Source organism: Urtica dioica, chromosome 11 (assembly GCF_054948205.1).
Source record: "Urtica dioica subsp. dioica isolate 48M chromosome 11, U.dioica_male_clone48M_v1_H2, whole genome shotgun sequence".
NCBI classification, from domain to species: domain Eukaryota; kingdom Viridiplantae; phylum Streptophyta; class Magnoliopsida; order Rosales; family Urticaceae; genus Urtica; species Urtica dioica.
Window position 1 is genome coordinate 16,664,634 of NC_142766.1, and position 27,801 is coordinate 16,692,434.

Consider the following 27,801-nt stretch of genomic DNA (forward strand, 5'->3'; position numbering starts at 1 on the left):
TACATTTAACTTTTAAGTAATACTTGTCATATTTTTTTATCACACACGTCTAAACTTGAAATACTAGAAGCAGGAAGCAGCCAAAAGATTTCACTGACACGTCTGTTTTGACTTATAAATAATATATTTCGAGTAAAAAACATATTTTAATGTTCCATCCATCGTCATTGTCTCGGTTACCACATTGCTGTTACTATTCCGATGAATTTTAGGTTTCCAAGAAAGTTTGTTTTTGTTTCTGATTTTTTTTTTCAGCGAGTTAAGACTTATAACTAAAATTATATAATATTTGATGCAAAATTATATAAAAATAGTATTAGTATTGGCCCTTAAAAAAAGTTTAGTATTGGATATACTTTTTAGTATTTAAAATTTAAATAGTTTAACTAAAGGGTATTTTTCTTTATTTATAAAAAGGGAGAGAAAAAGATACTTTAAACAAAGCAATAATCACTTGGCGGCTTTCGGAGCTAAATATATATAAAATAAAAATGATGACCAACAAAACGTTGTCGCATAGAATGATAAGAGACTGTAAGTCAAACACGTTACCGATTTGTCACCATTTGTCGAGGCCAACGATATAAAGGAGATTATAAAACGTAGTGATCTCTTGACTCTTGACCGTATTATAAAATTTGTGAAAATTAAAAGAATAATAGCAAACGGAAAGAGGTGAGCCATACAGTCTCATTTTTTGCTTTCCACACAAATGAACTAATACGTAGACAAAACAAAAATCGCTACTTGCTACTAGTTGATGACTAAAAAAGAAGAAGAAGATGAAAAGAAAAAATAAATGAATATACAAAAAAGAAAATGAACTCACAAGTCCAAATCAAAATCAACTACACTTCAGTCTCCACATGTTTTCCTTCTACTAGCTATCCAAAAAGGCCAAATGATTCCCTTTTTCAATGTCAGTTTTGTTTCTTGGCTTGTGGGTTTATATCGAAGACCATGCAATAAATCTTTTTATTTTCTCTCTCTTTTTATCAGTCCCATACCATTACTTCCTCATCTGATTCTGTCTTTCTTCAAAGTCCCATGTATCTAAACTGTGGGAGTACTATTTTTTCTGATTAGTGGAGACTAATCAAAGTTGAGGTCTAATTGAAAGTTACTTGCAACCCAAGAAATAAAAGCCGCCTCTACAACAGAAAGTTAAAAATTAAAATCATATCTTTCAAGGTGTGTCCATGAACTTCATTGGAAGGAGGCTGTTTGCAAATAACTTTTTGAGATATTTTTATTACACAAATGATTAGTGAGATATTTTTATTAGCAAAATGACTTTTTGATTTGAAAAATAAATGACAAAGAAAATAGACTTGAAGCTGTTTGCAAAATAACTTTCTGAGACATTTTTATTAGGTAAATGACTAATGTTTAGATATTGGTGTATGTATGTATGGCTTCATGTTCTCTAAGTCATTGATTACAGTCTTTCTACGTTGAATCTCGGTGTTGATGATGTCACCATCGGCCGGCTGAAGAGAGCAAGGCGGGTCCTGAGAAGGGTGAGCGGTAGATTTTTCGAAGAGCCGTCTCTGCGCTGAGTCAGCGAGGCAAAGAAGCGATTCAGAGCAAACCTCTTGCGATGAAGACGGTGGGACCGGCTTGAACCTCTGTAGCTTAGAATACTCTGTGATGAGGTGAAACATATAGTCATAGACTCGGTTCATGCTCAAGTTTTCCATCAATTTTTGCCCGGCTTTCCCTATCCTCTCAGCCTGTTTATTGTCCATTTACCCGAAAAATTGTTAAGACAAATTTCCCGCCTAGAAACACGATCATCTTGGTTAGACAACATATGCATAAAGTAAATTTTTATACACTACAAAGTCAAAAGGATTCAACTAGTGTCATTGTCGCTTCCATTATTATCACAAAAAATTAAATTAATTAGATGATAAACCATACCTCAGACGGGTGAGCGATTCCCCAGTCAACGGCGTATTTTATGGATGGGCATATACGGGTTGAGGAGATCGGCCAATAGTTTTCCATGGGAACGAGACCGCGGCTGAAAAAATCTTCGTACTCGGGCGATATTATCAACGCGAGAGAGCCACAAGACAGAATGTATTTCAAGCTCACAGACCAAGCATACCCTTCTGCATAGATTTTATACCTACAAAAATGACACAAACTCCCTAAATCCCAATCAATAAAAAAAATCAACGTCATCCCTTGAGAACTAATCTTTACGACACTAACCGAGTTTTACACTGATCAGACAGTTTGGACTTCTCGTAGCCACCGCTCGCCTCTTTAGCCCAATCCTGTTTCCATGATGATAGGGAGGATGAGACATCGTGAGAAGAACGAAGAAGATCTTATTCTGTTGATGATTTGACACGAGAATGAAAAAAAAAGAACCTGATTAAAAATCTGGGCTCCCCAAATGCGAGAGTGGTTACAATGAAGCAACTTTGTTCGGACCGAAGATCCAACGTCCGGGTTTCCTTTCCAGTACGCTCGAGCCAACTTCTTCTTCCAACTTTTCTTCTCAGACCCGCGTTTGATGTCTCTAAACTCCTCGTCCCATGGATTTATATTTGTCTCCGGCCTATATTATACACACGGAAACACACAAAATTAATCAACACACATTATTTGACGAGATTCGTTACCCTCTTGATCAGTAGCGTAGCGCAGTGGGTTAATTATTATTACGTAAGTCGAGAAGATCTTAAGATCGCTTCCAAATGAGATATAGCAAAAAAAAAAAAAAAAAAATCAGGTCCGGTATTATGCAGAATCTTTTGTATTATGACTCCTATGGTTGATTGAAAATAAAATAAAAAATCACGCACTTCCTCATCAAAACTATATTATATTACATAAAGATGCAACAAATAAATCAAATCAAGCCATGCCATGCCCTTTTTTTTTTCCTTTCAAAATTAGGCACTCCTCAAAATAACACCAGACCTTATTTGATAGAGATTCAAGCATAAGCCTCTTGAATCTTGATGAGATTAGAAGTTATTATAACTTAATTTCAAAAGCAAAAGATACGGAGCCATATTCAATTTCAAAGAACAAAAAGCCGTTTGTCTTTATACCATTCCTTTGGCCGAAAATTGAAAAGCCATGCACATGTACTTTATGGTAAAACTATATAATATACATACACAGTACATCATATCAAGGTGTGAGAGAGAGTGAATGAAGGGCTTACCAACCCCAGAAGGACCAATCGGGAAACGGGATGTCAGAGTGATCGGGGGTGGTGCAGTACCGGAAAAGCGGCGGCGCGTGGTGGTCCGTACGGTTGAGCCTGGGCTTGTCCATACAATCGAACATCATGTCCACGTCAGGGACCATCCCAGGGTACCTTCTCAGCAGCTGAGCCAATCCCCAAATCGTGAACGCCAAGCGACTCTGAACGCAATCGTAGTACATCTCCACGAACAGCCTTCCTCCGACGATCACCGCCCTGAACGCCGCGAATTTCCGCGCTCTCTCCACCGCGGCGGCGCTGATCCCCTCCCGGGCCCACGGCTCCAGATCGCGGTGGATCCACCGGAAATACTCCGGACATCGGGGTTGGGGAGTGAGATCGTCGGAGCGAGATCGGCGGCGGATCGCCGCGGTTCCGCAGGCTAGGTAGGGAGAGCAGCGGAGGATCTTGATGGCCATGGCGCGGCGGGACTCGCCGGAGAAGGATTTTGGCGGGAAGAGGTGCCATGGCGTGGGGTCGAGGTTGTGGCCGGCGACGGTTTTGGTCCTTGACGCGGCGTCGTTAAGCTGTTCGACGAAATGCGTCAGAGAAGAGGACCCGAAGAAAGAAAAAAAAAAGGAAGTCAAAGAAAGACCTTGTAGAGGAGTAGGAGGAGGGTTAGGGAGATGAAGATCAAGGTGGCGACGCACTGGACGATGTGACGTGGCGGCCGTGGATGATGGACTCTTCTCGCCACTGCCATGGCGGAGCCGACCGTCGGAAGAACGCCACGTGGGCGTCGTATCTTGGTTCTCACTTCTCACGGTTGGAGTGAGTCTTGAAAAGCGATTTGTTTTACTAACGCGTCCTATTTTTCTGTTTAATTTTTTTTTTATATATTTGTTTTCTGTTTTCAACAAGTTGTAGAAAAAAACGGAGTCTTTAGTTGTAGTCCTGTAGACTGAAAAGGAAAGGAAAAAAATGCTGTCGGTCATGATGAGAAGTTTTTCAAAATTTATTGAATAAAAAACAATATAGGATATATATACAACTCATTTGTCTTCTGATATTATTACACGCACTCAAAAAAAAAAAAAAAAATTGCTTCATGGTGGAGCGTTACAAAGACAGTCTCAGACTGTAAAAATCTTTCTCACTTTCTTCGTCTTCCTACGGCAAATGGGGCATAAACCAGACTCCTCTGCTAACCTGCGTTCACAATAAATTACATATAACCAATTCAAATACTGACCAATTATTATTATTTTTTTTTAAACAGCAACTGACTGATGGATACCTTGTTCCGCAAGTAAAGCAGGCTGCGCAATGTCCGCAAGGAAGAAAGAAACAGTCTCTCTGGGAATCAAAGCAAATAACACAGAGCCGGTGACGATTGGCATCGTTGTTGCCGTAGTTTTCCCCGTCCACCACTGCCTTGCCGTCCAAGCAATCCTCTTCTTCGCCGGAAACAGAATCATAAGACGAGCCCCAACTTGACGTATCGTCGTCTTTCGGTATGAGCAAAGGATCTCTCTCCGGTGCCACGTCACCCGACCGAAACCCTCCGGTGTTACAGAATTTGAAGGCCAATAGCAGGACCATGATCAGCGAGCCTGGAGGACCGAAATCAATGCAATTAGATAGGTCAATCGGTACAAGCTAGGTAAATTTAAAGAAAACTTTACCTGATCCGATCAGATAAGTGAGCCATTGTGGTCTGTAATACAGCTTGACATACCGGTCATCATCCATAGGAGAGTCCTAGAGGGAAAATGGCACATGTTCGGACTTGCATCGAGTGGTAAAACGAGAAAAGAGCTTCATTTTTTTTACCTTGTTATGAGGAGCAGAAGTTAGCAGAGCCGTTTTTGAGCGGAGAAGAGAAAGTTTAACGCTACACACGCGCTCGCCAAGTAAACAACGGTAATACGCTCGGCTTGTGTTGTACACAAAAGACTTCATTGCAAACTTGAGCTCAACCTGTATACCATCACCGTTATGCAAAAAAAAAAAAAAAAGATGAGATGAAATGAGATGTTATTTCCACGGTGATGATAGATGGTAGATTTACGAAGCTACCTCGACTTCCTCAGAGTTTAAATTCCCGACTGCTATGTAGTAAGCGGAGGAAGACGTAATTTCTTGTTTGATATTACCGCTTCCTGTGAAGAGAGTCTAAATAAACAGTTGATAGAAAATCGGACCTCTATATACTGAAGAAGTGTTTTCCCAGTGAATCTTACCATGGATTATATTCCATGACAGTGTTGTGTTCGGATAGGAAGGGTCATTTATCCACTCAGCAAGGCTTTCTCTACCTGCCGATTTCACCCAAATAAGAAAAAAAAAATGCAAAATTTTCATGGCTCAGAGCACTTAGTCATGTGGTCATAACTTTCTAGTTCTAGTATTTCTAACTTAATCACCTTTGGCGATTGCAAGCAAGAGAGGCGCAGAAGTTTGAGACTCGATAGTGTACTGAACACGTATAGTAGACCCTTTGTTCAGAAAGTACATCCACTCCTGTAACAAACGATTATTGCTCTTACAATTCAGTCTTCGGAAAAAAAAAAAAAAAAAAAAGAGATGAGATATCTTGCCCTATGAAAATTTGTGGGCACGGACGTGCTATGTGTCTCGTTCCAAGCGGTCTCCACATCCATCGGAGGTGGTTCAAAGAAGCCGTATAAAACCGCCCCGGGTTTTGCCTCGTCTAATGCCTCGACCTGCTTTCAAGCCAAAGGCGTTGAAATTTGGTATTGGTTGGTCTTGCAAGGGAATGAGAAATGCTCACCTGGATTGATTGCACAAACAAGGGATTTGATGTTATGAGTCGCGAACAATTCGGTCCCAGCTCGAGTCTCGACGATCCGTAGAATCCCATAATCAGAGTCATACACGCTGATCCCAGAAAAAAACAGTAAAGAAGAAGCTAAATAGCGGCTCTATCTGGGACGCGAAAAAGCAAGGGAAAGTGAAAATACGAGTGCATAGGACAATTAGAATTCAGTCTCAGTGTTTGGAAGTCATGAAAAATATGACATGCAATGAAGAAATACATTGAGAAAAGAGACACAAACGGTCCTACACGTAGAAATTTGGCAGAATTTTATTTTATTAACCAATTTTCCAAGGAATATAGAATCTTGCTATTCTAATCACGCCATTTTTTCCATTCTTCCAAGCAACACAAAGAAAAATATGAGCGATTCCATTTCCTTGTCCTAAACTGGGTCATGTGGTGAAAGATGATAATGTGAGGAGCAACAAACGACTGACCTAAGAAGCAAAACGTGAGAAGCAAAACAAGGCACGAAAAAACTTCGTCCCTTGAATGGGCCCGAAACACTGTCCCGCTGAATCGGTAGGACAAGATTGATCTCATTCTCCGGTGAGGTGATCGCCGGAGACTCTCTGGCCGGTCCGACGTTTCTCTCCCTTGGTGATAAGAAGTCGAGGCTTCTTCGGCCCCAGCCCGAGGCGTTTCTGTTTGGACCGGATTCGAATCTGGGTTTGTCTCTCCTTCCATGGAGTGGAAAAAAGATGTTTGATGTCTGATGTCTGATGTGAGGTATGAAGAACTTTGTTAACGTTAAACACCAAGAAAAATGGTGATAAAACCAAACTAGTGTTTTGATATCTCTCTACTCTCCAATGAGGACTGGTAGTTATGACTAAGCAATGGCTTTGGTGTCTGACACTGAACTGACAGTTAGTTAGAGACCCGACCCGACCAGACCACCCCCAATGGGTCCCACTACATGCCCCTATATATATATATATATATATATATATATATATTTTGGTGTGAGTGGCATTTCCAAATACTGGAATCTGAATTCAGTTCACACTTCACACATAATAAGATCAATCCAATCCAAATCAGTCTAATTTTTTTTTTCTTTGCTATAGAAAATGAAATCGTCCCAATTTTTAAAAATTTGCACTTTTGTCTTGGGCTAAAGCAAGGCAATGGCCGGTTTGGCATTCCTTCTAAAAAGGTGTTTTTAATGTTGTTTTTTTTGTTAATAGGATATATTTATTAAAAGGATTAAATAGCATAATTTAAATGTTTGGTAACGTTTTTGTTATTAGTTTACAAGGAAAATAGAAAGATACATTTTTGTCCCGACGCACGACCTCACGATTCCTCACCAAAAGTAATAAACACAAAAAAAAAACTCTTTAAAATTGTCCACTTGTCACAGGATGTATGGCTCGTCCAAATTCGGGCTGGTGTCAAATAGCAATGCTCTAACTTTCAGCAGTCAACGGACAAAATAACTACTGACTGACGAGTATCAATACTCATTTCAAAAACTAAATACAAAATAATAATCTATAAAATAAATCTTAAAAGTGTAATTATCTCTATAGGAAGCTCAAGCGAGTCCTCTAATTTGGTGGCAAGGGCATCAATATATACATTTCTTCTACTAGGTCTAGAAGATTTTAATTTGCACATCAGGCTATCTTGTTCTTGTGTTTCCTTTGAAATATTTTTCATAGAGATAATTAAAAAATTATGACCATTTAAACCTTTTTTTCTTTTCAAAATCCATTAATTGTTTCTAGTTTCAAAACGACCAAATTTGTCAATAAATATAATTGTTTATTGACATGTTTCTTAATGAACACAGTTAATAGTTAATAAATAATCAAAATTTTGAAATTAAAAACAATTCATGAATTTTGGTAGAAAAATTTAAATGATCGTACTTTTGAAATTATCCTTTTTAAGCAATCTCTTCGAAACACAAGTCAAATTGGAGAAATGGTAGTTAGGTGGACCCACATAGTACATACTCTAATGGGTTCACTTGTGTATTAGTGTTATCAACGCGCAACTTTTGTAACTTTTGTAAAATTGTGTATAGTATAATTTAATCTAAAACGTGACAAACTAAGAATATATATATTTGAGAAAATGGAAAGAAAATTAGATGATCAAATAAATTATGTAATCTTAACCAATAGTGCTAGTTGTAGTAAATTATGTAATTTTGGTCAATAATGTCTATGTATTAAATCATGTAATCTTGGTCAAAAGTATCACCTGCGATTGCATTGATATAATATATCATGTAATCTTGGTCAATAATGTCACTTCTAAAAAAAAAAAAATTAACTCGAAACTGGAGTAATTAGAATTTCATAATATAACTAGATGAAATTGCTCAAAAAAATTGGTTAAAAAAACTTTGCTCTAAAATTAATCATTCTACTCTTATTGCTAACGTTTAACAAAATTTAATACATCAAAAAAGTTTTAAAAATTAGAAAAAATATAAATTTGATCTTGTAACTAACTAGTCACATACAAATTTAAATTTGATAAATAACCAACGTTCTGTTAATTTTGTAAAATAGCCATTTACATAAATTAATGGTATACAAATATTCAAAATATAACATAAATTAACTTCGCTGTTGCGATTTTTACACGCTCAAGTGCAAGTGTCGCTCAAGTAATATAGTGAATTAAGTACGAGTGTCGATCCCACGAGGAAAAAGCTTAATTAACAAACAAATCAACTAGCATGAATTGAACTTAAAGAGGAGATGGAAAGATGTCACAAATTGTTGACGAGTTCTAAAACAATGAAATAACAAAACACTTAAAATAACGGTTATAAGATGAAAGAGAGGCTAAGGACCAAGGCTTCACGGGTTCTTTCAACGGTTTGAATACACGAGTTTTACGCACAATCAATAATCAACTTTCTAACTCTTTGCTAATCATACTCACAAACGATATTGCTAAATCTCTCTCAAGCATCTAACAACCTATGTCAAAATTAGGAAAATCTTCCATCGATCTCAATTCCTAACAAAAACATGCATTGATATTAAGAGCATTCACACGATTCTATGACAACCTAGCTATCTTTAGCCTAAGAGTACATCATAGTAATTCAAACCAAAACACTAACAACCTAATCTTTCTCAAGCATCAAGTTGAAGTATAAAATCATGAACATGGTAGCTAATCTCGATCAAGCATTAAAACGAATTTGAATTAAGCAAAGTAATCGAGAATGAAAATTGAACTTCAATATATTAAATCATATCCATAACTGAATCCTAAACCCGCTACGCCATAGTCCTTAATGAAATTAGTTCATGAGGTAGCGAGAAAACAAAAAGATAATAGAAGAAGACGAAGAAAACATAATTAACAACTTAATTGTAAATTAAAATACGGGAGTTCAAGAGTAAAGAAGAAGAAGAAAACTGTAATTGACGCAAATTGATGAAGAACGGCCCTCCTCCTTTTTTCTATCTCTCCCAAACACTAAATAAAAGTAATAAAACAAAGACATTTTTTTTAAAACAAGAGGTTAAGAGGTGTATTTATAGGCCTAGGTCGAAATCCTTGGGTTTCTCCTAATTTTCAGAACAGATGGGGTAATTAAAAGTGATCCAACAGCTCAGATCGACTCAAAATCTACGTTTCCTCTTTTTATCTTGGCGCACCTCACGGCGTGTGGTGAAAGGGTCGCGGCACGAGGTAGACATCTTCGGGACTTCGCGTTCCGCGCATCATGCTCGAGGATTTTTGGCGTCCAAATTTCTTTACCTCACGACGCGCAGTATGAAGGTCGCGGCACGAGGTATACATTTCCACAGCTTTGCGGAACGCGCATGACGCTCGGAGCTCAACTGGTGATGGATCTCCAGACCTCGCGGCGCTTGGTATAGACCTCACGGTGCGAGGTTGCTCTGTTCCTTGATTCCTTCTTCGTTTTTGACTCGTTTTCGATCCTGATTGGCTCGTTTTGTACAGATTTGTCCAGAGTATGATAAGAATCCAATCTTGACCTGAAAGCCCTCAAAACGCACAAAAAAACTCAAAACTACTCAAGAACAAGCTCGGATTTAGTCGGGATGATATGAGTTTTCTACGTACGACACGCACTTTTCATTCGCATCGTCAGATTTAGTGACTATATTTGAAACATTGGCTAAATAACAATATTAACATTTCAAGTGCTCCAATTCATTATATTTTCTATTATTTAGGAAGAGGCTAGGACCTGGGTCTAGTATAAGTTGAATCTACAAACTTAAACATGGTTAGGGGCATTTGTGATTGGGTTCAAAATTGAATATGATATGTGATGGTTAGGAATGGCAATGGGTAATGTATGAACGTATACACCTATATCGGTACCCGTACCCATTAAAAAAACAAAAAAAAATTAACAAAATAGCCGACTCAAACGTTGGATTTGCTAAATAGCCAAGGTTTTGTAAATATTAAGTAAATAGCCACTCGGTTCTCGGACGACTTCCCGAAATTTGTTTTGAATTATGAAATTATTTGAAATTTGAATTATTTATGATACCCGAAAATTTAAATTTGAATCTCCCGAATTTAAGTGTGAACATGATTTTGGTGTTAATTATTTCCTTATATGTAGCAACTGAATTGACGTGGATGTGCATTGTTATTTTGTTTACTTATATATTTGATTTTTATTGTTTACTTACTGTTTCGATTATTTATTTACTTTTTAGTTTTATCTTCCTTAATAGTCGTTATTTTTTCCAAGCGCTCATATATTATTCAAACGTCTAAAAATATCACCGATCCACAAGATGTCTGGGTTTTCTTTGAATGAATCAAGTGGTGTTTTTTTTTTTTTGAAAAATTAGGCTGTTTTCGCATAGGTTTACAAAAAATTACTATTGTATTTATGTATATTTACGGTCGCTGTTATGTTGCAATTAAGCTTTTTGAACGTTAATGGCTGGAAAACTATAATCCATTGTAAGGTGATATAAATACAGAATGTAATCAAAATGATTTACAAACTATTATTCTCGATGATCTTGATTTGAAAAACTTCCCCATGAATTTTGATGTTAATGTCAACAATGTTTTTATGCAAAAGGATGTTCTTGTGTCGGTTATGAGCATGATTGCACTTCGCGGTAACTTTGAATTCAGGGTTCAGAGATCTAGCAAAACTCGATATAACAAAAATGTATTTCCATAACAAAACTAGATATAACAAAACTCGATATACATGTAAACATATTTCCATATTTTTACACCACAAAAATGTATATCGTCTACTAGATATAACAATTCATGACTTGACATATTTTGCAGTAAATACATGGAAATACACGAATTATGAAATAATAATACACAACTCTTTATCTTAGAGGAAGATGACTAACACAAAATCTATGTTATTCAATAATCGATCCCAAAAACCCAGTTTTCTCTTTTAATTTTGTGTAAATCTTTGATGAAAAATAGTAAATACTCGTTAAAATACCAAGAACCTCTACACATGCATACCAGGTATATTTTATGTAGCTGAAATCGCTCGTCGAGGAAGATGAACAGATTTTCGTCGGGGAAGAGAGCAGAGGTTTCCTTTTTTTTTTTAGAGCTTCTTTTTTCTAACCAAGAGATAATGAAGGTGAGTGGTTATGAATGTATTTTAATTACCTCAATTCTCAAAAATCCCGATTTCCCTTGATTTTTTTTTAATATTAATCAGGAATGACGATTGGGCGGGAAAATTTTTGGGCAATTTAGTAAACTTGGACGGATAATTAAATACTGCTGACTATTTACTTAATATTTACAAAACCTTGCCTATTTAGCAATTTCTAAGGTTTGAGTTGGAAATTTTGCTAAATTACCCTTAAAAAATACTTGTTAACTCGTTTTCTCAAACATATCAAATAACGGGTAATACCCCCGGGTAGCGGGTGTGAAATTTCAATATCTGTTACCCGTTAAAACCGATTCACAAATAAAAAAGTAAAAGATAAATAAATTAATTAATCACTCAATAAGTGTAAATATAAATTATAAGCTACAATTTAGAGTCAAACTATAATTTAAAGCGGGAACACTAAAACAAATTAAAATTCATATTTACAAACACAAACAATTTAAAGGGTTTAAATGTATCTACTTTTGAAACATATTAAAAAAAAATTATAACGGGTCGGGTAAATGTTTCATATACCCATTTAAACGTTAACGGATATTAACCGTTAATCCGTTTCGAAGGTATTATTCGACTCATCTTAGTGACAATCATCAATATAAATTAGACAATTAATTTGAAAATTGATACTATATAACAATGGTGTTTTTCATACTACACATTTGTTAGAAAAAAATTTCGACATCTTCCATGTGCGCAAAATAAGATTCGTAATCACCTGCCCGCAGAGTATACGTCTTGTTCAATTTTAGATTATAGTTTTGATTTCTGTTTATTTGTTAGTAAGATAAATATTATTATGACTTCGTAGGCATAATAAAACAAACATTTAGTAAAACAATTTTTTTTTCTTCTAATGTTGCTGATAGCATAAGAAGATATAATTTTAATATAAAAAGTATGAAATGAAGGGCGTTATAGATTTGTAGCCAAAACTAAATTATAAAATTGGAATGTAGCCAACTTTTGCAAACATTTAGGAAAATAGCCAATAACAATTATATGTGACTTAAATAATCTTATATTAAGCATGTTATAATTAACAAAAAAAATTGTAAATAATTTAAAAAATTCAACAATTAATGGCAATTAATGTACCAATGGTGAATTCTGGCGGAATTCTACAGTAGTAGACATGATTTTTCATCAAACACAATGAGTCTATTTTTGAAGCTCTCGATTAGGAATCACTCAATTTCGAGTTTATATGAGGAAGGTATGAATTTTTGATGAGAAAAAAAAAGTATGAGAGAGAAAGAGTGATGAATCGCTGCAACAAAAAAAAAAAAAAAAACGGCTGGATGGACAAAATGAAAAATTTAAATGTCTTATTCAAGTGCCACCTCACTTGTTTGACTATTTTTTAATAAGTTTTCAAATGTTGGTTATTTCTCAAACGTGATGTTTGGAATTACCTAGTAAGTTACAAATTTCAATGAAAAATACATAAAATATTATAATTTATTGTTTATAATTACATCCTCCAGTTAAAACAGCATAATACACTAAGGTTCGTAAAAAAAAATCAAAATATATGCATATAAATTGCAGAAAATGTACTTTTATTTTTGGTAGCGTAAAATTATTTAATAAAAAAAATATAACGGACTAGACCACTTGAAACGTTAACATTGTTATTTAGCCAACGTTTTAAATATGTTTCAAATATAGCCACCGAATCTAACGTTGCAAAGATATATTTGTCAATTTATATTATATTTTGGATATTTGTATATAATTAATTTTTATTAATAATTACTTTTTAAAATTAAAAGGACATTGACTATTTATCAAAATTAATTACAAAACCCTAAAATAAAAAGCATTAAATTAAACTTATAACAAAATAATTATTTACGAATAAAAAATCAATTTTGCAAAACCATGTTTGCGGAAAAACGTTATTTTTGTTTTTGTGATTAATTAAAAAAAAACACTAACACTGAGAGAAGCTAGACAAGAAAAGGCTCACAATTAGCCCACTTGCAGAGGGCCCATAAGCAATGAGAATACCATAAACATTCCATGTGTCGCATCCTTATTGGCTTTAGAAACGTAGCACCTACACGTTTTTTTTTTTTTTTTTACATTTACATTTAAATAAAAATCGCATAATAAAGAGAACGAAAATCTCCCAATCTAAAGGTACGAAGTGAGTGTGATAACTGAGAAGAAGACTGCCAAAAACGACGAAGGAGAGATGGCTAGAACGACGTCGTTTATTCTGTGTGCCCTGTTCCTCTTCGGCACCGTAGCTCTGATCCAGGTAAACCTTCTTTGCTTTGTTTGCGATCTCACAGATTACCAATTTCATTCCCATTGAAATGGATTTCTGTTCCAGGCAAAGAAGTCGAACGAAGATCTGAAGGAAATTACGCACCAAGTCTACTTCGACATCGAGATCGATGGAAAGGAAGCTGGTAAAAACATTTAAATGATTGATTTTTGGATCAACAGATTAATGAAAGATTGATCTTGATTCTCTGCTTATTTTTTTTCTTTCTTTATAGGCCGCGTCACTATGGGGCTCTTCGGAAAGGCGGTTCCTAAGACCGTAGGTAAGATTTTTCATGTGTCATACGCGTTTACAGTGTATCTATATAAATGCTATACAAGTAAAACATTAGAGTGTTTTCGCATACAATTCAGCTCTTTCTGTGACAGATTTTGTCATCTGAATTTCCCGTTTACTCTTTTGCAGAAAATTTCCGAGCTCTTTGCACAGGTAATCAATTTATACGATTACGATCACATGAAATTTGATGGTTTATGCTCAATTTATATGATCTCTTAAATACTCATATTAAAGAGATTAGTTTTCATTTGTATAGTTGTGTTTTCTTGTTTGGCAACCATTATATATCTGTATCAGGCGAGAAGGGCGTTGGGAAGAGCGGAAAGCCTCTCCATTACAAAGGAAGCTCGTTCCACAGGATTATCCCGAGCTTCATGATTCAGGGAGGCGACTTCACGCAGGGCAACGGAATGGGCGGGGAATCGATTTACGGAGATAAGTTCGCCGACGAGAACTTCAAGTTGAAGCACACCGGCCCAGGTCTCCCATCGAAAAAAAAATCGCATTTGTTTCTTTTAACGATCATATTCGAACGAGATTGTGTTATTTACTATTTCTTTTTGTTTTTTTTTGTTTTTTTTCCCCTAAACAGGGCTTATGTCTATGGCTAACGCTGGACCGGACACCAACGGCTCGCAATTCTTCATCACCACTGTCACAACTAGCTGGTAATTATTAATCGAGTGGTTGGTTTGTTGTTTTTAACGTGGTGATTGAATTGAATGTGCGTTGGTTTTGGGATTGGAATTGGATGTATATACAGGTTGGACGGAAGGCACGTCGTGTTTGGGAAGGTGATATCTGGAATGGATGTGATTTACAAGGTCGAAGCTGAAGGAAGGCAGAGCGGGACACCCAAGAGCAAAGTTGTGATCGTCGACAGTGGCGAGCTTCCTCTCTAGATTATTCTCTATCAGAATATCCTGTTTTTTTCGGTGTTTTTTTTCCCTTTCGAATGTTGTCATCGAACTAGATTGCTTTAGATGTTATATCGTTTATATGGTTTTATAAGTTTCTGTTTAGTTATGCAGACTATTATTGAAGATGAGACGTTCAACTAATATCAATACAACCTTTCTTGCTCATATTTTGGAAGGTGTATTTTTCCTATAATCGACAACTAAAACATGAGTGGCTATGCATTACAAGTTCTCTATTTTATACAACGGTTTGGTATATAGTCGATGTAAAAACCTTAGGACGGAGCTAGATATATGATTTAGGGGGAGTTAATACAAGGGGCTAATACAAGATAAGAAAAAAAAATTATAAATTATAGATTTATTTAGCAAAATAGCCAAATCAAACCTTTAACATTGTTAAATAGCCAAGGTTTTGTAAATACTAAGTAAATAGCCAGATATCATTTAAGACACATCTGCATTTACTAAAATGCCAACGCTTCCCCGCCCATAAGCACACGGTTGACTTAAAAAAAAAAAAAAGAGGTATAATAACTGCAAACGAGAATCCAGGAATAATAACTGCAATTAATTATCCATTATCTCTCCACCAATATTCAATTTGCCATTATTAAGAAAAAAACTCCCACACGACACAGCACAACCCCGAATCCAATCGGAATTGAATTGACCTTTCTATCGCTATCATCACCCCCGACGATCACCGCACAGAGCTCAGCTTCTCTTCTCTCCGAATCCCAGATCGGTCGGCGATGGCGATGGAGATGGGCGATCCGGAGGGGATCGACGGAGTCCGGATGACGTGGAACGCGTGGCTGCGGACGTGATCCCACACGCGGCTTGCGTGTCTACGATCCGATCCCACCCCGAAATCCCGACCCTTCCGTACACCCCGAAATACCGACCCTTCCCACACACGAGTGGACCTCGCCGCCAAGATCTGGATCTGCCCAGGTATGCATGTGTTGTAATACAAAATCATGTGTCATTCAGTGATTATTATGTTTATTGTAAATCCTTTTGAATGTTTAAATGTTGTTGGAACGAGTTTGATGTATAAATCTTGATGTGTTATATCTATATCTTGATGCGCAGTAAAATGAAATCATGTATCAATGTGTTAGTTTTCCCGATATACCATTGTGAATGCGTTTAGAAAATTGGGTGTTTGGATGTTAGAAGAAAAAATTGGAGTCGACATATTTTGCAGTAAATCTGAGTAAATATTGGATAGTCTAAGTTATTTGGACCTTTTCTTTATTTACACATATTTACTGCTGAGTTTGGATGTTAGAAGAAAATAATAGTAGTCGACATATTTTGCAGTAAATATTGGATAGTCTAAGTTTTTTGGATCAAATATTTATTTACACATATTTACTGTTGAGTTTGGATGTTAGAAGAAAATAATAGTAGTCGACATTTTTTGCAGTAAATCTGAGTAAATATTACACATATTTACATCTCAAGAAGAACGGCGAACCAGTTGCAGTGAAGCTTGACATCAGTGAGAGACCAAAACGCGTTATAAAGAAACCAGCAATGCTAATGATGTGTATTTTGAGATTTATGTTTGCTAACTCTTTTGGTACTTTGGATTCTTCGTTAATCCAAAGAAACATATATATGAGTAAATTTTGTCATTACTAAGACCTATATTTTTTGATGTTATTGGTTAAACTGAAACATGACTTATGTAAATCTGGGTAAATAACATATCGACGCAAATGTAAATGAACACTCAACCAACATTATTTACATTAGTTTACTGATCCCTACAGAAATCAAGAATGCAATATAAATCTGGACGAAGAATATAAGAAATAATATATAAAAAGAAACAAAAAAATTACAACTGCCACGTCCATTTAGTTCATAAAATAAAGGGATCATTAATAGACTAAATCATGTTCACACTTATATCAGGAAATACAATTCCAAAAATTTCGGGAATAAATTTCATCCGAAAATTCAAATTAGTAATTCAAAATTCAAATGCTCATGGGCAATTTCGGAAATAAAAAAACCTCTTATTGGGCCACGTCATCCGAATGACTATTTACTTAGTATTTACAAAACCTTGGCTATTTAGCAATTTTAAAGGTTTGAGTTGGCTATTTTGCTAAATTACCCTAAATTATAATACAAAAATTAAAATATAAAAACAAATTGAAACTTGAGAGGGCTTAGCCCAATTTAAATTTGTTCATGCTGATACCCGTACCGAAACCGAAGTTCATATTTTATTGGTATATCGACTATCAATTGATATATTGAATATTGACTGATAAGTTAGAAAAAAATTAATACTGCTACTGATTTCTACCGATCCTAATTTACCGATATACTAAATATGTACGGGTGTATTGACATTTTTTCGTATATAATAATATATAAAAAACATGAAATTTATATATTATTTTCGTATATAATCACCGACAAATAAACATTATGTCATCAAACAAATAAAAAAAAAATTTAAAATTTTCAAAATGAGTATACCAATTGTATAAAGTCAAATTTTCTCTTAAAGATCCGTACATCATCGGGTTTTTTTTTTTAATTATCGGTATACTATCTGTATTTCATAAAATGGTTCGGTACATAGTTGATTTTTTTATTTCCGAGATGTTGAATTTCTAGATACACCAACAGTATACCAGCGATTTACCTCGGTATTTTAAACCACCATAGTAATAATTTCTGTATTTGTAGCACATTAGAAACGACATAGAAGCACGGAAAGAGCAAAGTAATGACATAAATAACCGCAATGTCTTAGCGACATGTACAAGAACACAGTAATATGATTTGAAGACTCCCCTAATCGTCAGGTGCCCCTAATTGTCAGGTGTCTTAAGGGAATTACATACAGCGATCACGTACCTAAGTGGGGCGTTGCAGTATGATGTTTACAACACTACCTAAGCTGTTACACTGACCACTCTATGAAATAGCATTTCACAACACTACATAACCGGGGTGTTGAGTATATGACGGTTTTACTTTAAATTTACAAGTAAATAGAGAAGCAACCATATCCTAGTTGAGATAAATTACTCGGCGTCACTCTCACAATCAAGAAAGCTAAACTCTCTCTGGCCGCAGAGCTTGACGAGCACGGTTCCGCGGTTCTCTTCAGTCCAACTAATTCCTTCGTTGTCAAGAAGTTTGACAACCTGCTCAGAGAAAAACAACCAGACATTAGCCTAACTGTTATTCAGGAAGGGCAGTGCTATCCGTAAATCAGCTTATTGGGTATTATTTTAATTTCAATATCCTTTTAAAACATTGGTTTAAAAAGGTATTCTTTGTCATAAAATATTTTTCTCCAAGGAAAAATCTGAAACAAAATTAAATATTTATTTTTACAATGTCCGAGGATCATTCCAGGCTAATGCACTGACCAGTTTCCCCAGAACAACAAAAGCAAAGATATTAAATTTATTCATACCGATTGTTTGACCATTGACCTGCCCATTCCGTGTGTCCCACATCCTGTGATAACCCTGAGGATCTGAACCGCTGGAGAAAAGCAGAACGAGGAACAGATTATGAGGACGAATAGTGTGATGAGAGGAGAGGAAAGGAGAGGATTCTTACTTTGCACATAAGAAACGAGAAGGAGATGCATTTTCAACATCCGCATTGCTTGTTTGACATGTTGCCCGTGCAAATCAATGGTTATGACATTATGTATATCCTTGTTTCTACATATCACCAGTCACTTGGTTCATTTCCTAGAAAGATGGGATTCAAAGACTTGTAAATTTTAATGAACAAACCTAGCGACAAATATATCTTTGCTGGCCCTTTCATCAGCCTCCCGAGCCAATTTAGTTTTCACTTGCCCCTGGAAAAATGGGAGATCAGAGGTCAGGCTCCATCAAATAAGTCTCCAGGAGATGAGATATAAATCAAGAATTGAAAGAAGAAGAAGAAAAAAAGATTAATCAAGAATTTCAAATTGTAACCCATTCAGAAGGCTTAAAAGAATCTTATCAAACCAGCGGTCTCACACCAATACATGCATGTAAAAAATTTAAATTTACGCTGTTGAGCAAATGCAACAAAGATCTTTATGGCAAACTGAGAAGGCTTCTACTACAAGTGTTTTACACTTTTATTTTCCCTATCCTTCTCTCTGTACAACTATCAGAACTTTATTCATCATGTTTCTTAAAAGTATTATGCATAGTTAACATGCAGAACAAACTTTAAGTATGCCCTACTTGTCACCCATGTACTGTTTTGCGCAAACTGCCCAGTTTTACATTGACAACCCTACCAGCCCTATACAAGGAAGAGGGTTAAAAATTTAAACTTCATTTTCAGCTATGTACCCAATCGTTTCAATGTATCTAAAAAATAAAGCAAAAGAAAGGAAGGAATCCATTATTCTTTCAAAAGAACATAGGCACCTGGTCAGAAAGATATGCTGCATAATGCCTGGCTCCCTTTGAATATGCTGATGACGCCTAGAAAGGTACAAAAGCTCATGTCAATGACTTACCAAAACCTCCTGTTTTGAAATACTGAACGAAACTGTCTTAAGTGATAATAGTTAAAAGTGAAAACCATCTTACTTTCTCAAAACAGGATTTAGCTGACTCCCATTGTGCATTTGCCGGTTTCCTGAACACTTCATATTCATTGCCTTCCACTACAAGTGACAGAAAAAAAAAAACGCTAACTATAAGTCAACTCAAAAGCAAAGATTCTGGAATAAAACAAGAGGTGAGCATAGCACACGTGCTTGTAAAATTTAACTGGCCAAAAAAAAAATACATAAAATGCTTACAAAAACCTAAAAGACCAAAAGTCAAACTGGCGGGACCCTTCTAATCCAGAATATATTATAGCATAAACATATAGCACTTACTTTTCTGTTTCTCTCGTCTTATACAAATTGGAGTAATGAATCCCATACAGTTAACAGAACTACAGAAACTTACAAGTCTAGAAAAAGAACTATAACAGAAAAAGAAGATGCCAACTACAAACAGAGAAATTTTTATTTTAAAAGAAAATTGAAAATGATTTTTTTTTATTTTTTATTTACCATAGGTAACTTGTTGTGCTTCTGGATGATTAGCCGGACAAACATCAAGCTCGGGTCCCAGTGATTGCAATTTCCTTGCAACATTTCTCCAATCCATTGTACTTGGTTTGTATTTAGAACTCTTGGAGATATTAAACAACGACTCCAACACCTTTTGAGAGAGATGTGAATCATCACTCATTTGTTCACTGGGAGAGTGAGCTTCAGTACTCGCAAGAACCTCAGCATATTTTTTCCTGAAGCAAGAGATTTAACAAAGGATGTTGGATACCGGCCTCCATTCTATTATCCAAATGCAAGAAAGTTCACGCCACAGTGGTTTTGTAAAAATTACTAAATTTCCCTTATAAAATCCAAATAATAATCAGGATCCCAAGGGCAATCAACCATTTAAATTCCATCGCCCAACAGTAAAATAAAAAATTAAAAAACAAGACGCTACCTGCAACCACAGCCCACAGACCATATACTATCATGTAGTTCACACTCAGATGAATGTGAAGAGCACTCAGAGACGCTATCTGTCAGCTGTAAACAAATTCTAACTATCACTAGACGTAGAAGGATTAAAAATCAGATGACAAAGTATGCAACAACCTGAGGATCTCAGTGTTACTAACTGAGAAATAACATGATCATGTTGGAGAGAGCTAAAAACAATTCAATGAAAAGCAAGCAGAGAGAGTCAATCATAGTAAAGGACATTTCACACTTGAACCAATATGGTGTGACTCGAATATCAAGTATGAAACATTATATAACTTACAGTCTCAGAACGTTCAATATGACATTGGATATCGTCTCTATATCTGAATTTAAGACTATTATTTTCAGCGTCCTCGGATTGCCCATTCAAAGACGCCGTTAAATCGAGCAACACATCCAAGGCCTGGAAAACAGTATACGTTTGATCAATAAAATATGTTCAATTCCCATAGGGAAATTTGGGAAAGTGTGTGTTGAAGGGAGGAACATTTGTTTTCTAAAGGGTAGATGGTAAAAATTTGGAGTGTGCATTTTGACAAAAATTCCCTTTGACACAGTTTTCAAATTTAGTTTATTTACTCTCTCTCAACAAATTTTCCAGTACAAAGTAATATAGGAGAGTGGACATCAGATCTAAATCAACAGTACAAATGTAGAAAACGCTAAGCGATCAAGAGAACAAGGTTTATAAGAACTATCAGTACTAATACTAACCTTATCGACATCATAGCCACATTGACCTGAAAATGGGTGAAAAAAAAAACAAAACAAATTTGATCATATAAAAACCACTGACTCGTGATTAGTTTCACATCTAGCGTAACATCTTGTCGAATAACTGATATCAGCTCAATGGTACTATTCGGAAAGAGTGAGAAAAGGAGAGACTAAACACAGTGAACCAATGAAACAGGTATTACTTACAGTATACGTCTCTAACGACGGCCAAGCTGAGCTCGGACTCGTCTCCAAGCATAGAGCAGAGAAACTGCTCAGCTCTTTCTCTGTCCTTTACGCCATTGTCAAAACCTTTGAGCTTCGACTTCCTCGGGCTCGGCACAGCGTAGTGCCTGCCAATGACAGTCGAGACCATGCCCGTGGCGGCAACCACGCGCTTTTGCTTGCTCCTCCGGAAGTCCGCCTCGCAATTAACCAGACTCTCGGCGAACCCGTCCGACGATCCCGATCCCGATCCTGAGCTTGAGCTCGAGCTAGAGGCGTCGCCGGAGATCGAACTCGTCGACGGCGCGTCGGAGCTCTCCAACATCTCCACAGCTAAGATCTCCGCCGCCCTGTGGACATCGCCGCCGGCCTCGTCGTAGGCCATCGCAGCCTCGTCGAGCGACGCGGAGCAGAAAGCCTCCGCGAGCGCGTGGATCGCACTCTTCTTCTTCATCTCCGTCTCTCCGGCGTCTTCGCTTCTCCGTTCGTCGATGGTCTTGCTGGCCGGAGCCTGAGATGGCGGTTGCGAGCTCCGCTTCTTCTTTGCGTTCTTCTTCGTGTGCTTCATCTTCGGAAAATAGGATTGTCAGCAAAATTAGGGTTTGGTGAATTGGGGGAAGACAGAGGGATTGGATTATTTTATTTACTTATTGGTGATTGATTGTGATTTTTTTTTTTTTCTTTCTAAGAGAAAAGATTCGTTTGTGTTTGGCGTTTTACCTTTTCCAGGCCAGGGAGTAGTGTTTTTAATCAACAAAATAAATTTGTGGCGATGTCTTTCTTCGCTGTGGTGGGTTAGTTGAAACTTGAAAACACGTAACTTGAGATTTTTAGGATATGTGTTTTCTTTCGCTTTTTATAGCCTATTGCGATGCCATAGGAATCAATGTGGGCCCATCTGAATTCTTTGTAGCCACTTGGATAATGTTTGTATTTCTTTCCTTTTTCTATATTCTTTTTTCATTAGAAATGCGAATGATCATCCAATGTCGACTATGAATCTGATTCACACGTTAATTTGGGTTCATAGGTAGATTTGGACTAGTGTAAAAAAAAAATTGAATAGGAAATTCTCATTAACATTCAAGATTGACAACGGCCATACAAAGATTCCGAGCATCAATCAAATACACATAGACTTGAAATGAAAATGAGAAACAGAAGACAGACAAAGCAAAGCAAATGAGACAAATATCTATTTTATTGGGTATGACAATACCTACTGAAAACTCCCTCGAGTCTCTTCAGTAAAGATTTTCTGCAAATTTCTAAACCGAAACAATGCAAAGCCATGTAATAACCATAGACTCGATTCCTAAAACAACTTTGACCTCTCGAGGAGCTCAAAACCTGGCCAAAGACCTTTTATCTAATTTTTTTTTCTCTGTCAGAATATCCAATCAAGATGACAAACCCATCTTGTAACTCAAAAACAACCACAACATGGACTTTATAACCTGAAAATAAACATTACAAAGGGCTCCAACCTATAAGGAACTAACCCACTAACTAACTATACCAAACCAGAAACTAAACTGCTAATCAACCTGAAATCACAACCAAGACTTGAAAAAGAAAAAAAAATGAAATCACAACCTTCCTTCCGCCACGCTTGACCTCGTCGAAGTAGCCTCTCCCATCCACCTTTTGGGCCTCATCACGACTGCTTCGAACACTTCCCGGCCAGGGAATAAAACAGGGCCGACCACCACTCACTTTATCTTCGACAAGATCCCCAACTCAGCTGAAAGCCAAAGCCCCTGAGAGCGGGAACGAAACTTATGATCCGAGAAGTAGGACGAGGACTGTCGTCCGAACGAGGCCAAATGAAGACGACGAAGTCAAATTTGAACACATACACCATCCAAAAATGACATCATAGAAAGACCGAGCTCTCAAAACCAAGACTTCCAAACTGATTTCATTTCAGATCTACGCTCAACGGAGCTCCGGAGAGAAGCGGTAGTCTTCGTGAACGAAGATGAGGCAAAAGTCAGGTTGGAGAATGAGATCCTTGCTCGGGCGTCGCGCTCAAACTATGAGACGAGATCGATGGAAAGAACTTCATTCTCGATCAACCTAGAAAAAGAAAACTAGAAAAGGAATAGCCACACCCTCCCCGTCATAACCTCATCTCCGAAGAGAGAAGCAGGCGTTGAAGGTGCAAGGGAGGAGCGGCGAACTTGAGAAAAACGAAAAAGGGGTTTGAAACTACTATCAAAGACGTGTCTTGTTGGAGATTGATCAGAACTATCTGAAGACTACTATCAAATCTAATTGAATCACATATCAAAAATCTTGATAAAATGCTATGAAAAATCCACTTGGACCCGACGATTTATCCATTGCACACTCGGCAATTACATTATAATTATCTTCCTTACATAACTCACCGATTAGGGCCATATTACTCCCATCGGAATCGAACGCCGCTCGACACCCTTCCATTTGCCTACACTCCCTAGATTGAATGAGTATGATGACTTAAAGAATCATTAATCTCAACAACAATCCCCATTTTTTTTCTACAAGCATCCAAATAGCATTAAACACCCATCATAGCTGTTTTTGGTAAGTGTTGCTTCTACCTACCATTGTTCATAGTTTTAGTATTGCTCAACCTACTCTACTGTTTTTTAGGTCATTCTCCTTCATTTCTGTGACAGCCACCTACCGTGGGGTGGTATCCACTTTTTCCCTTTTTGTGAAGATATAAGGATGTGAAAAGGTTTGGAGTTCATGTCTCCTACCTTCGCCCATTTGACCTCTAGGTTAGATTCTCAACTTAGTTTCTCCCTCCACCAAAGTTTTATTCATTTGAAGTTTACTTTATGTTCTTTTCATCTCGCAAAATCAAAGACCAACTTTGTCCTCCGCCTAATTCATGAGGTCTTTCTGTATTTTCTTGTAGCTACCTTTTACTACATTCAGCTATATACTTCTCAGCTTGAGCTTCCTGATGAATCAGAATCCAACTCAGTCTTCTAATAAAAACTCTCCCAAACACGAACAAACTCCTATGATCTGCTTTTTCCAACCAAGAATTGTCAAATCTAAAGGGTGTGAGACCCCAAATTGAAGGAACAATATTCAACGATATAGAGGTATGATCCGATACCCACCGAAGAGGCCCTTCGTGTTTATTGAAAGCAAACGAACTTCGTCAGTCGAATTGAGAATTCTCCCGACCTGTAACTTTTACCTCTTATCATATCGACTTGGACAGTTAACCCCGAAAAACCACGATGACAACCCTTCATGAGCTATTCAATGAAAACAGTCTCAAATCATATCAATAAACTACCAGACACTTCTGAAGCTGGTAAAATGTCCGAGAATTGACAGATCCAGAGATTGAATCGAGGGGGGCACAAAATTATATTTGTAAAAAATAGACATATATAATTAAGAGTTTTCTAAGTAACTAGGTCACATATAATATTAGGTTTGAGTTTAGCCTATGTTTGGAGTTTTTTAGGGAAATAGCCAACCGTATTAGGTGGCAAAATATTTTTTACTTTTTTGTCCTTCAATAATTAAAGCAATTTTTTAAAATCACGTTATTTTTTTTTCCTTTTTTTGTGCATGTTAAATTCCTATTTTGTAGAAGGTAATTACCAGATATTAGAATCCACGTTCTCTCTCTATCTTCCACGTTCTCTCTCTCTATCTCTCTCTCTCTCAACAAAATTAGATCTGGGTTTTTTTTAACCACGTTCTCTCTCTCAAAATCAGATCTGGGGTTTTTTTTAACCTTCAACATGCCTAGATGACGAGGAAGACGCCGAGGTCGCGGGCCAAGGGGGCAGTCCAGCCGAAGAAGTTGTCGCCGATGACCCAGATCGGTCGGAGGCGCCGGAGGAGGTCGGCGAAGGCTCGTCGGAGCCAGATCAACGCCCACAAAAGGCGGTTGACGAGAGCGTATGGGAGGGAAAGCTTGGAGACGGGGTCGCGACGAGCCTCACGGTGGTGGTTGGCGGGAGAGATGATCGTAGCTTTTGGTTAGAGGTGGCCCGACTCTCACTGTTAATTTTTTTTTTACAGTGAAGACTTTCGAATGTCAGTTTTTGGAAAAATATAGAGGTACAGATTATTTATTTACAGTTATTTCCATTTATTTCCATTCAAATTACTTAAATAAGGAGAATGAGATAATTTCCAGTAATTTACGTTTATTATCTGTGTTGACAGGTTCTTACTGTTGGGAATATTGCCCACTTGAAGATAATGATTACTAAATTCGATAATAAGATTACTTTATTAGCATTATATGATTAGTGGGTTGAGTTCTAAACAATTAGAATCAATAACAACTATCTTCCATAGCCTCCGTATCTAACTGAGTCACGTGTTGGGCACCTGAGTTCGGGCGGTGTGCTAAAACATGGTCGATGACTGATATACGCCTGGAAAGCTATATCTAAAGTCATATATGTGGAACACATAGGTGAAGGCTGATCACTACGTGGGAGCATTCTACACTTGTGGTAAGTGTACGACTTGGACAGGTCTTGGTTGTAGATGTGTCGTTTAAGGACCGTTACGACACACTAACCGAGGCCACTATGATGGTCACAGTGAGACTTGATCTAAATCCTGAAGTGATCATGGACACTGGGTTATGTTACTGAGCTCTTTGACTCATTCGCTAAAAGGTTATTCATGCTAATCACAGCTTATGTCTTGGGAGTTTTCTCAGAGCATGATTCGAGTGGGAAGTGATTTACAGATACGGAATCCAGCCTTCCTGAAAGAAGGTTAATGTTCACTCACCTAAGGGTTGATTCCAGAACCGATATATTGCTAGCACTTTCGAAGTAAGTAACGTTCGAAAGAATCTTTCGCTGGGGAAGCAACAATGCTTAGGGCTGATATGTATCAAGAAAAGTATAACAGAAAAATTGACTTCTCTTGACACAGGTTGAACCTGGAGGATCTTGATCACGAACTGACTATATCAGTGGACACTCGTCACGATGAGTAAATATAATTCTAGTATAAAGGTGAGTTCAGTCTTGGCTTACAAGGTGGAGTATTTGACCAAGATTAGACGAATCGATGGACAAAAGAGAAATGACTATTTCGTCTTTTTCATCGGATTTGTTAAGCTTCTATTACTAGGTTCATAGTCCCCGATTCGGCTCTGATAAAGGCGGATAAGAACTTTCGTATAATAATATTTATCATTATTAATCCCACTTGCTGTAATTGTGATTGACAACATTAATTCTGGAAAACGGGTATTCGCAGAATTAAATAAATATTTATGGTAGAATTGTTTATTTATTGTTTGATCAAGTAAATAAACAATTATTAATTATTTGTTTATTGTTGGACCAAGTAAATAAATGATTAATTGAGTTTTAAGCAATTGGGCCTTACACACATGGAAAATTCGAATTTGGCTATTTGGCACTAGGGTTTGCGCAAATCTCCTTGGCCGTGTGCCATCAAATTCGAAAATACATAATTGGTATTTACCAATTTTTTCTCTTTAGTTGTTTAAATAAAGGAGAGAGAAAAATATAAAATATTGTCCTATATTTTCTCCTTATTTAAAGGAAAGTATTTAGGAGAATATTTAGGAGAATAATATATTCTGCTCTATTATCTCACTAAATAAATTATTCTCTATTTAAATAAAAGAATAATATCTCATAGATATTGATCTGATGGATGAGAGAAAAAGTAGGATTCACTTGTTGAGATCCAAGGGCCTAGATTAAATCCTCTAGTGTGAACACAATAAAAGGAAATAAAATATTCTGGAAGATTCCATGAATATCTCATTTTACTACTATAAATAGGGGTTCATGAGAAGACAAAAATAAGCAATTATTTTAAGGAATTTTTTTAGAGAAATTTCATGCATCACTAGCCTCCCTTGGCCGTGCATCTGCCTCTCCCTCCCCTCGAAAATTCGTTTCCATTCTTAGTAAAATAAGAGAGAGATCTCGAAACACCTAGTTTCGTGATCTAGTGAGATAAAGACTGTGCCCACTCATCTTTCTTATTCGTCTCGGAGATTACGTTTCGGAAGACTAAGGTGTCATCCTCGAGTCCTTCATCAAGACGACGCAAGGAGTACGCGATTGGATTGGAGCGTTCTGTAGCTGAACCGAAAATCAATGTAAGTACTCGTTTACTCTTATATCGGTTGCTTGACT

The 27,801-nt window shown here is 36.7% G+C and overlaps 4 protein-coding genes across 5 annotated transcripts; 1 reads left to right on the forward strand and 3 right to left on the reverse strand.

Annotated features, from left to right (window-relative positions):
• Positions 1-1,203: 1,203 nt before the first annotated feature.
• LOC149381743 (O-glucosyltransferase rumi-like protein (DUF821)) lies at positions 1,204-4,072 on the reverse strand. Its single transcript, XM_089600699.1, has 6 exons — positions 3,825-4,072; positions 3,188-3,756; positions 2,383-2,572; positions 2,221-2,285; positions 1,924-2,134; positions 1,204-1,733 (listed from the first exon to the last, which is right to left on the reverse strand). Exons 1-6 carry the CDS (start codon positions 3,930-3,932, stop codon positions 1,383-1,385), a joined length of 1,494 nt encoding a protein of 497 aa, XP_089456825.1. The 5' UTR covers positions 3,933-4,072; the 3' UTR covers positions 1,204-1,382.
• A 130-nt stretch (positions 4,073-4,202) lies between these two features.
• LOC149381744 (E3 ubiquitin-protein ligase APD2-like) lies at positions 4,203-6,806 on the reverse strand. The gene is made up of 10 exons (XM_089600701.1): positions 6,449-6,806; positions 5,964-6,070; positions 5,770-5,895; positions 5,596-5,692; positions 5,413-5,487; positions 5,249-5,331; positions 5,003-5,149; positions 4,855-4,930; positions 4,467-4,782; positions 4,203-4,378 (listed from the first exon to the last, which is right to left on the reverse strand). Exons 1-10 carry the CDS (start codon positions 6,696-6,698, stop codon positions 4,303-4,305), a joined length of 1,353 nt encoding a protein of 450 aa, XP_089456827.1. The 5' UTR covers positions 6,699-6,806; the 3' UTR covers positions 4,203-4,302.
• Positions 6,807-13,749: 6,943 nt separating this feature from the next.
• Positions 13,750-15,308, forward strand: LOC149381745 (peptidyl-prolyl cis-trans isomerase CYP19-4). The gene is made up of 7 exons (XM_089600700.1): positions 13,750-13,912; positions 13,988-14,066; positions 14,157-14,204; positions 14,348-14,371; positions 14,519-14,701; positions 14,814-14,889; positions 14,985-15,308. Exons 1-7 carry the CDS (start codon positions 13,847-13,849, stop codon positions 15,121-15,123), a joined length of 615 nt encoding a protein of 204 aa, XP_089456826.1. The 5' UTR covers positions 13,750-13,846; the 3' UTR covers positions 15,124-15,308.
• A 2,569-nt stretch (positions 15,309-17,877) lies between these two features.
• LOC149381746 (smr (Small MutS Related) domain-containing protein) lies at positions 17,878-22,461 on the reverse strand. Of its 2 annotated transcripts, XM_089600795.1 has the most exons (12): positions 22,355-22,461; positions 21,617-22,202; positions 21,407-21,432; positions 20,973-21,095; positions 20,649-20,734; positions 20,207-20,442; positions 19,731-19,807; positions 19,566-19,622; positions 18,930-18,997; positions 18,748-18,854; positions 18,599-18,669; positions 17,878-18,323 (listed from the first exon to the last, which is right to left on the reverse strand). In XM_089600795.1, the coding sequence occupies exons 2-12, from the start codon at positions 22,200-22,202 to the stop codon at positions 18,201-18,203; spliced, it is 1,560 nt and encodes a 519-aa protein (XP_089456921.1). In that variant the 5' UTR covers positions 22,355-22,461; the 3' UTR covers positions 17,878-18,200. The 2 variants fall into 2 exon arrangements, with proteins under 2 accessions (XP_089456921.1, XP_089456920.1); XM_089600794.1 differs by having other exon boundaries at positions 21,617-22,461.
• Between the last annotated feature and the right edge of the window lie 5,340 nt (positions 22,462-27,801).

What these genes read in the sequence shown, in the direction of transcription:
- LOC149381745 (XM_089600700.1), top strand. Translation starts at nt 13,847, where the DNA reads ATGGCTAGAACGACGTCGTTTATTCTGTGTGCCCTGTTCCTCTTCGGC. An exon ending in GCACCGTAGCTCTGATCCAG is followed by an intron (nt 13,913 to 13,987) that starts GTAAACCTTCTT and finishes TTTCTGTTCCAG; the next exon opens with GCAAAGAAGTCGAACGAAGA. An exon ending in TTTCCGAGCTCTTTGCACAG is followed by an intron (nt 14,372 to 14,518) that starts GTAATCAATTTA and finishes TATCTGTATCAG; the next exon opens with GCGAGAAGGGCGTTGGGAAG.
- LOC149381746 (XM_089600795.1), bottom strand. Translation starts at nt 22,202, where the DNA reads ATGAAGCACACGAAGAAGAACGCAAAGAAGAAGCGGAGCTCGCAACCG. An exon ending in CTAAATCCTGTTTTGAGAAA is followed by an intron (nt 19,623 to 19,730) that starts GTAAGATGGTTT and finishes GTACCTTTCTAG; the next exon opens with GCGTCATCAGCATATTCAAA. An exon ending in CAGCATATCTTTCTGACCAG is followed by an intron (nt 18,998 to 19,565) that starts GTGCCTATGTTC and finishes CCATTTTTCCAG; the next exon opens with GGGCAAGTGAAAACTAAATT.
- LOC149381743 (XM_089600699.1), bottom strand. Translation starts at nt 3,932, where the DNA reads ATGGCAGTGGCGAGAAGAGTCCATCATCCACGGCCGCCACGTCACATC. An exon ending in TCCTCCTACTCCTCTACAAG is followed by an intron (nt 3,757 to 3,824) that starts GTCTTTCTTTGA and finishes TTCGTCGAACAG; the next exon opens with CTTAACGACGCCGCGTCAAG. An exon ending in GAGCCCAGATTTTTAATCAG is followed by an intron (nt 2,286 to 2,382) that starts GTTCTTTTTTTT and finishes TCATGGAAACAG; the next exon opens with GATTGGGCTAAAGAGGCGAG.
- LOC149381744 (XM_089600701.1), bottom strand. Translation starts at nt 6,698, where the DNA reads ATGGAAGGAGAGACAAACCCAGATTCGAATCCGGTCCAAACAGAAACG. An exon ending in TCTCACGTTTTGCTTCTTAG is followed by an intron (nt 6,071 to 6,448) that starts GTCAGTCGTTTG and finishes TTCTGGGATCAG; the next exon opens with CGTGTATGACTCTGATTATG. An exon ending in GTCATGGAATATAATCCATG is followed by an intron (nt 5,332 to 5,412) that starts GTAAGATTCACT and finishes CTCTCTTCACAG; the next exon opens with GAAGCGGTAATATCAAACAA.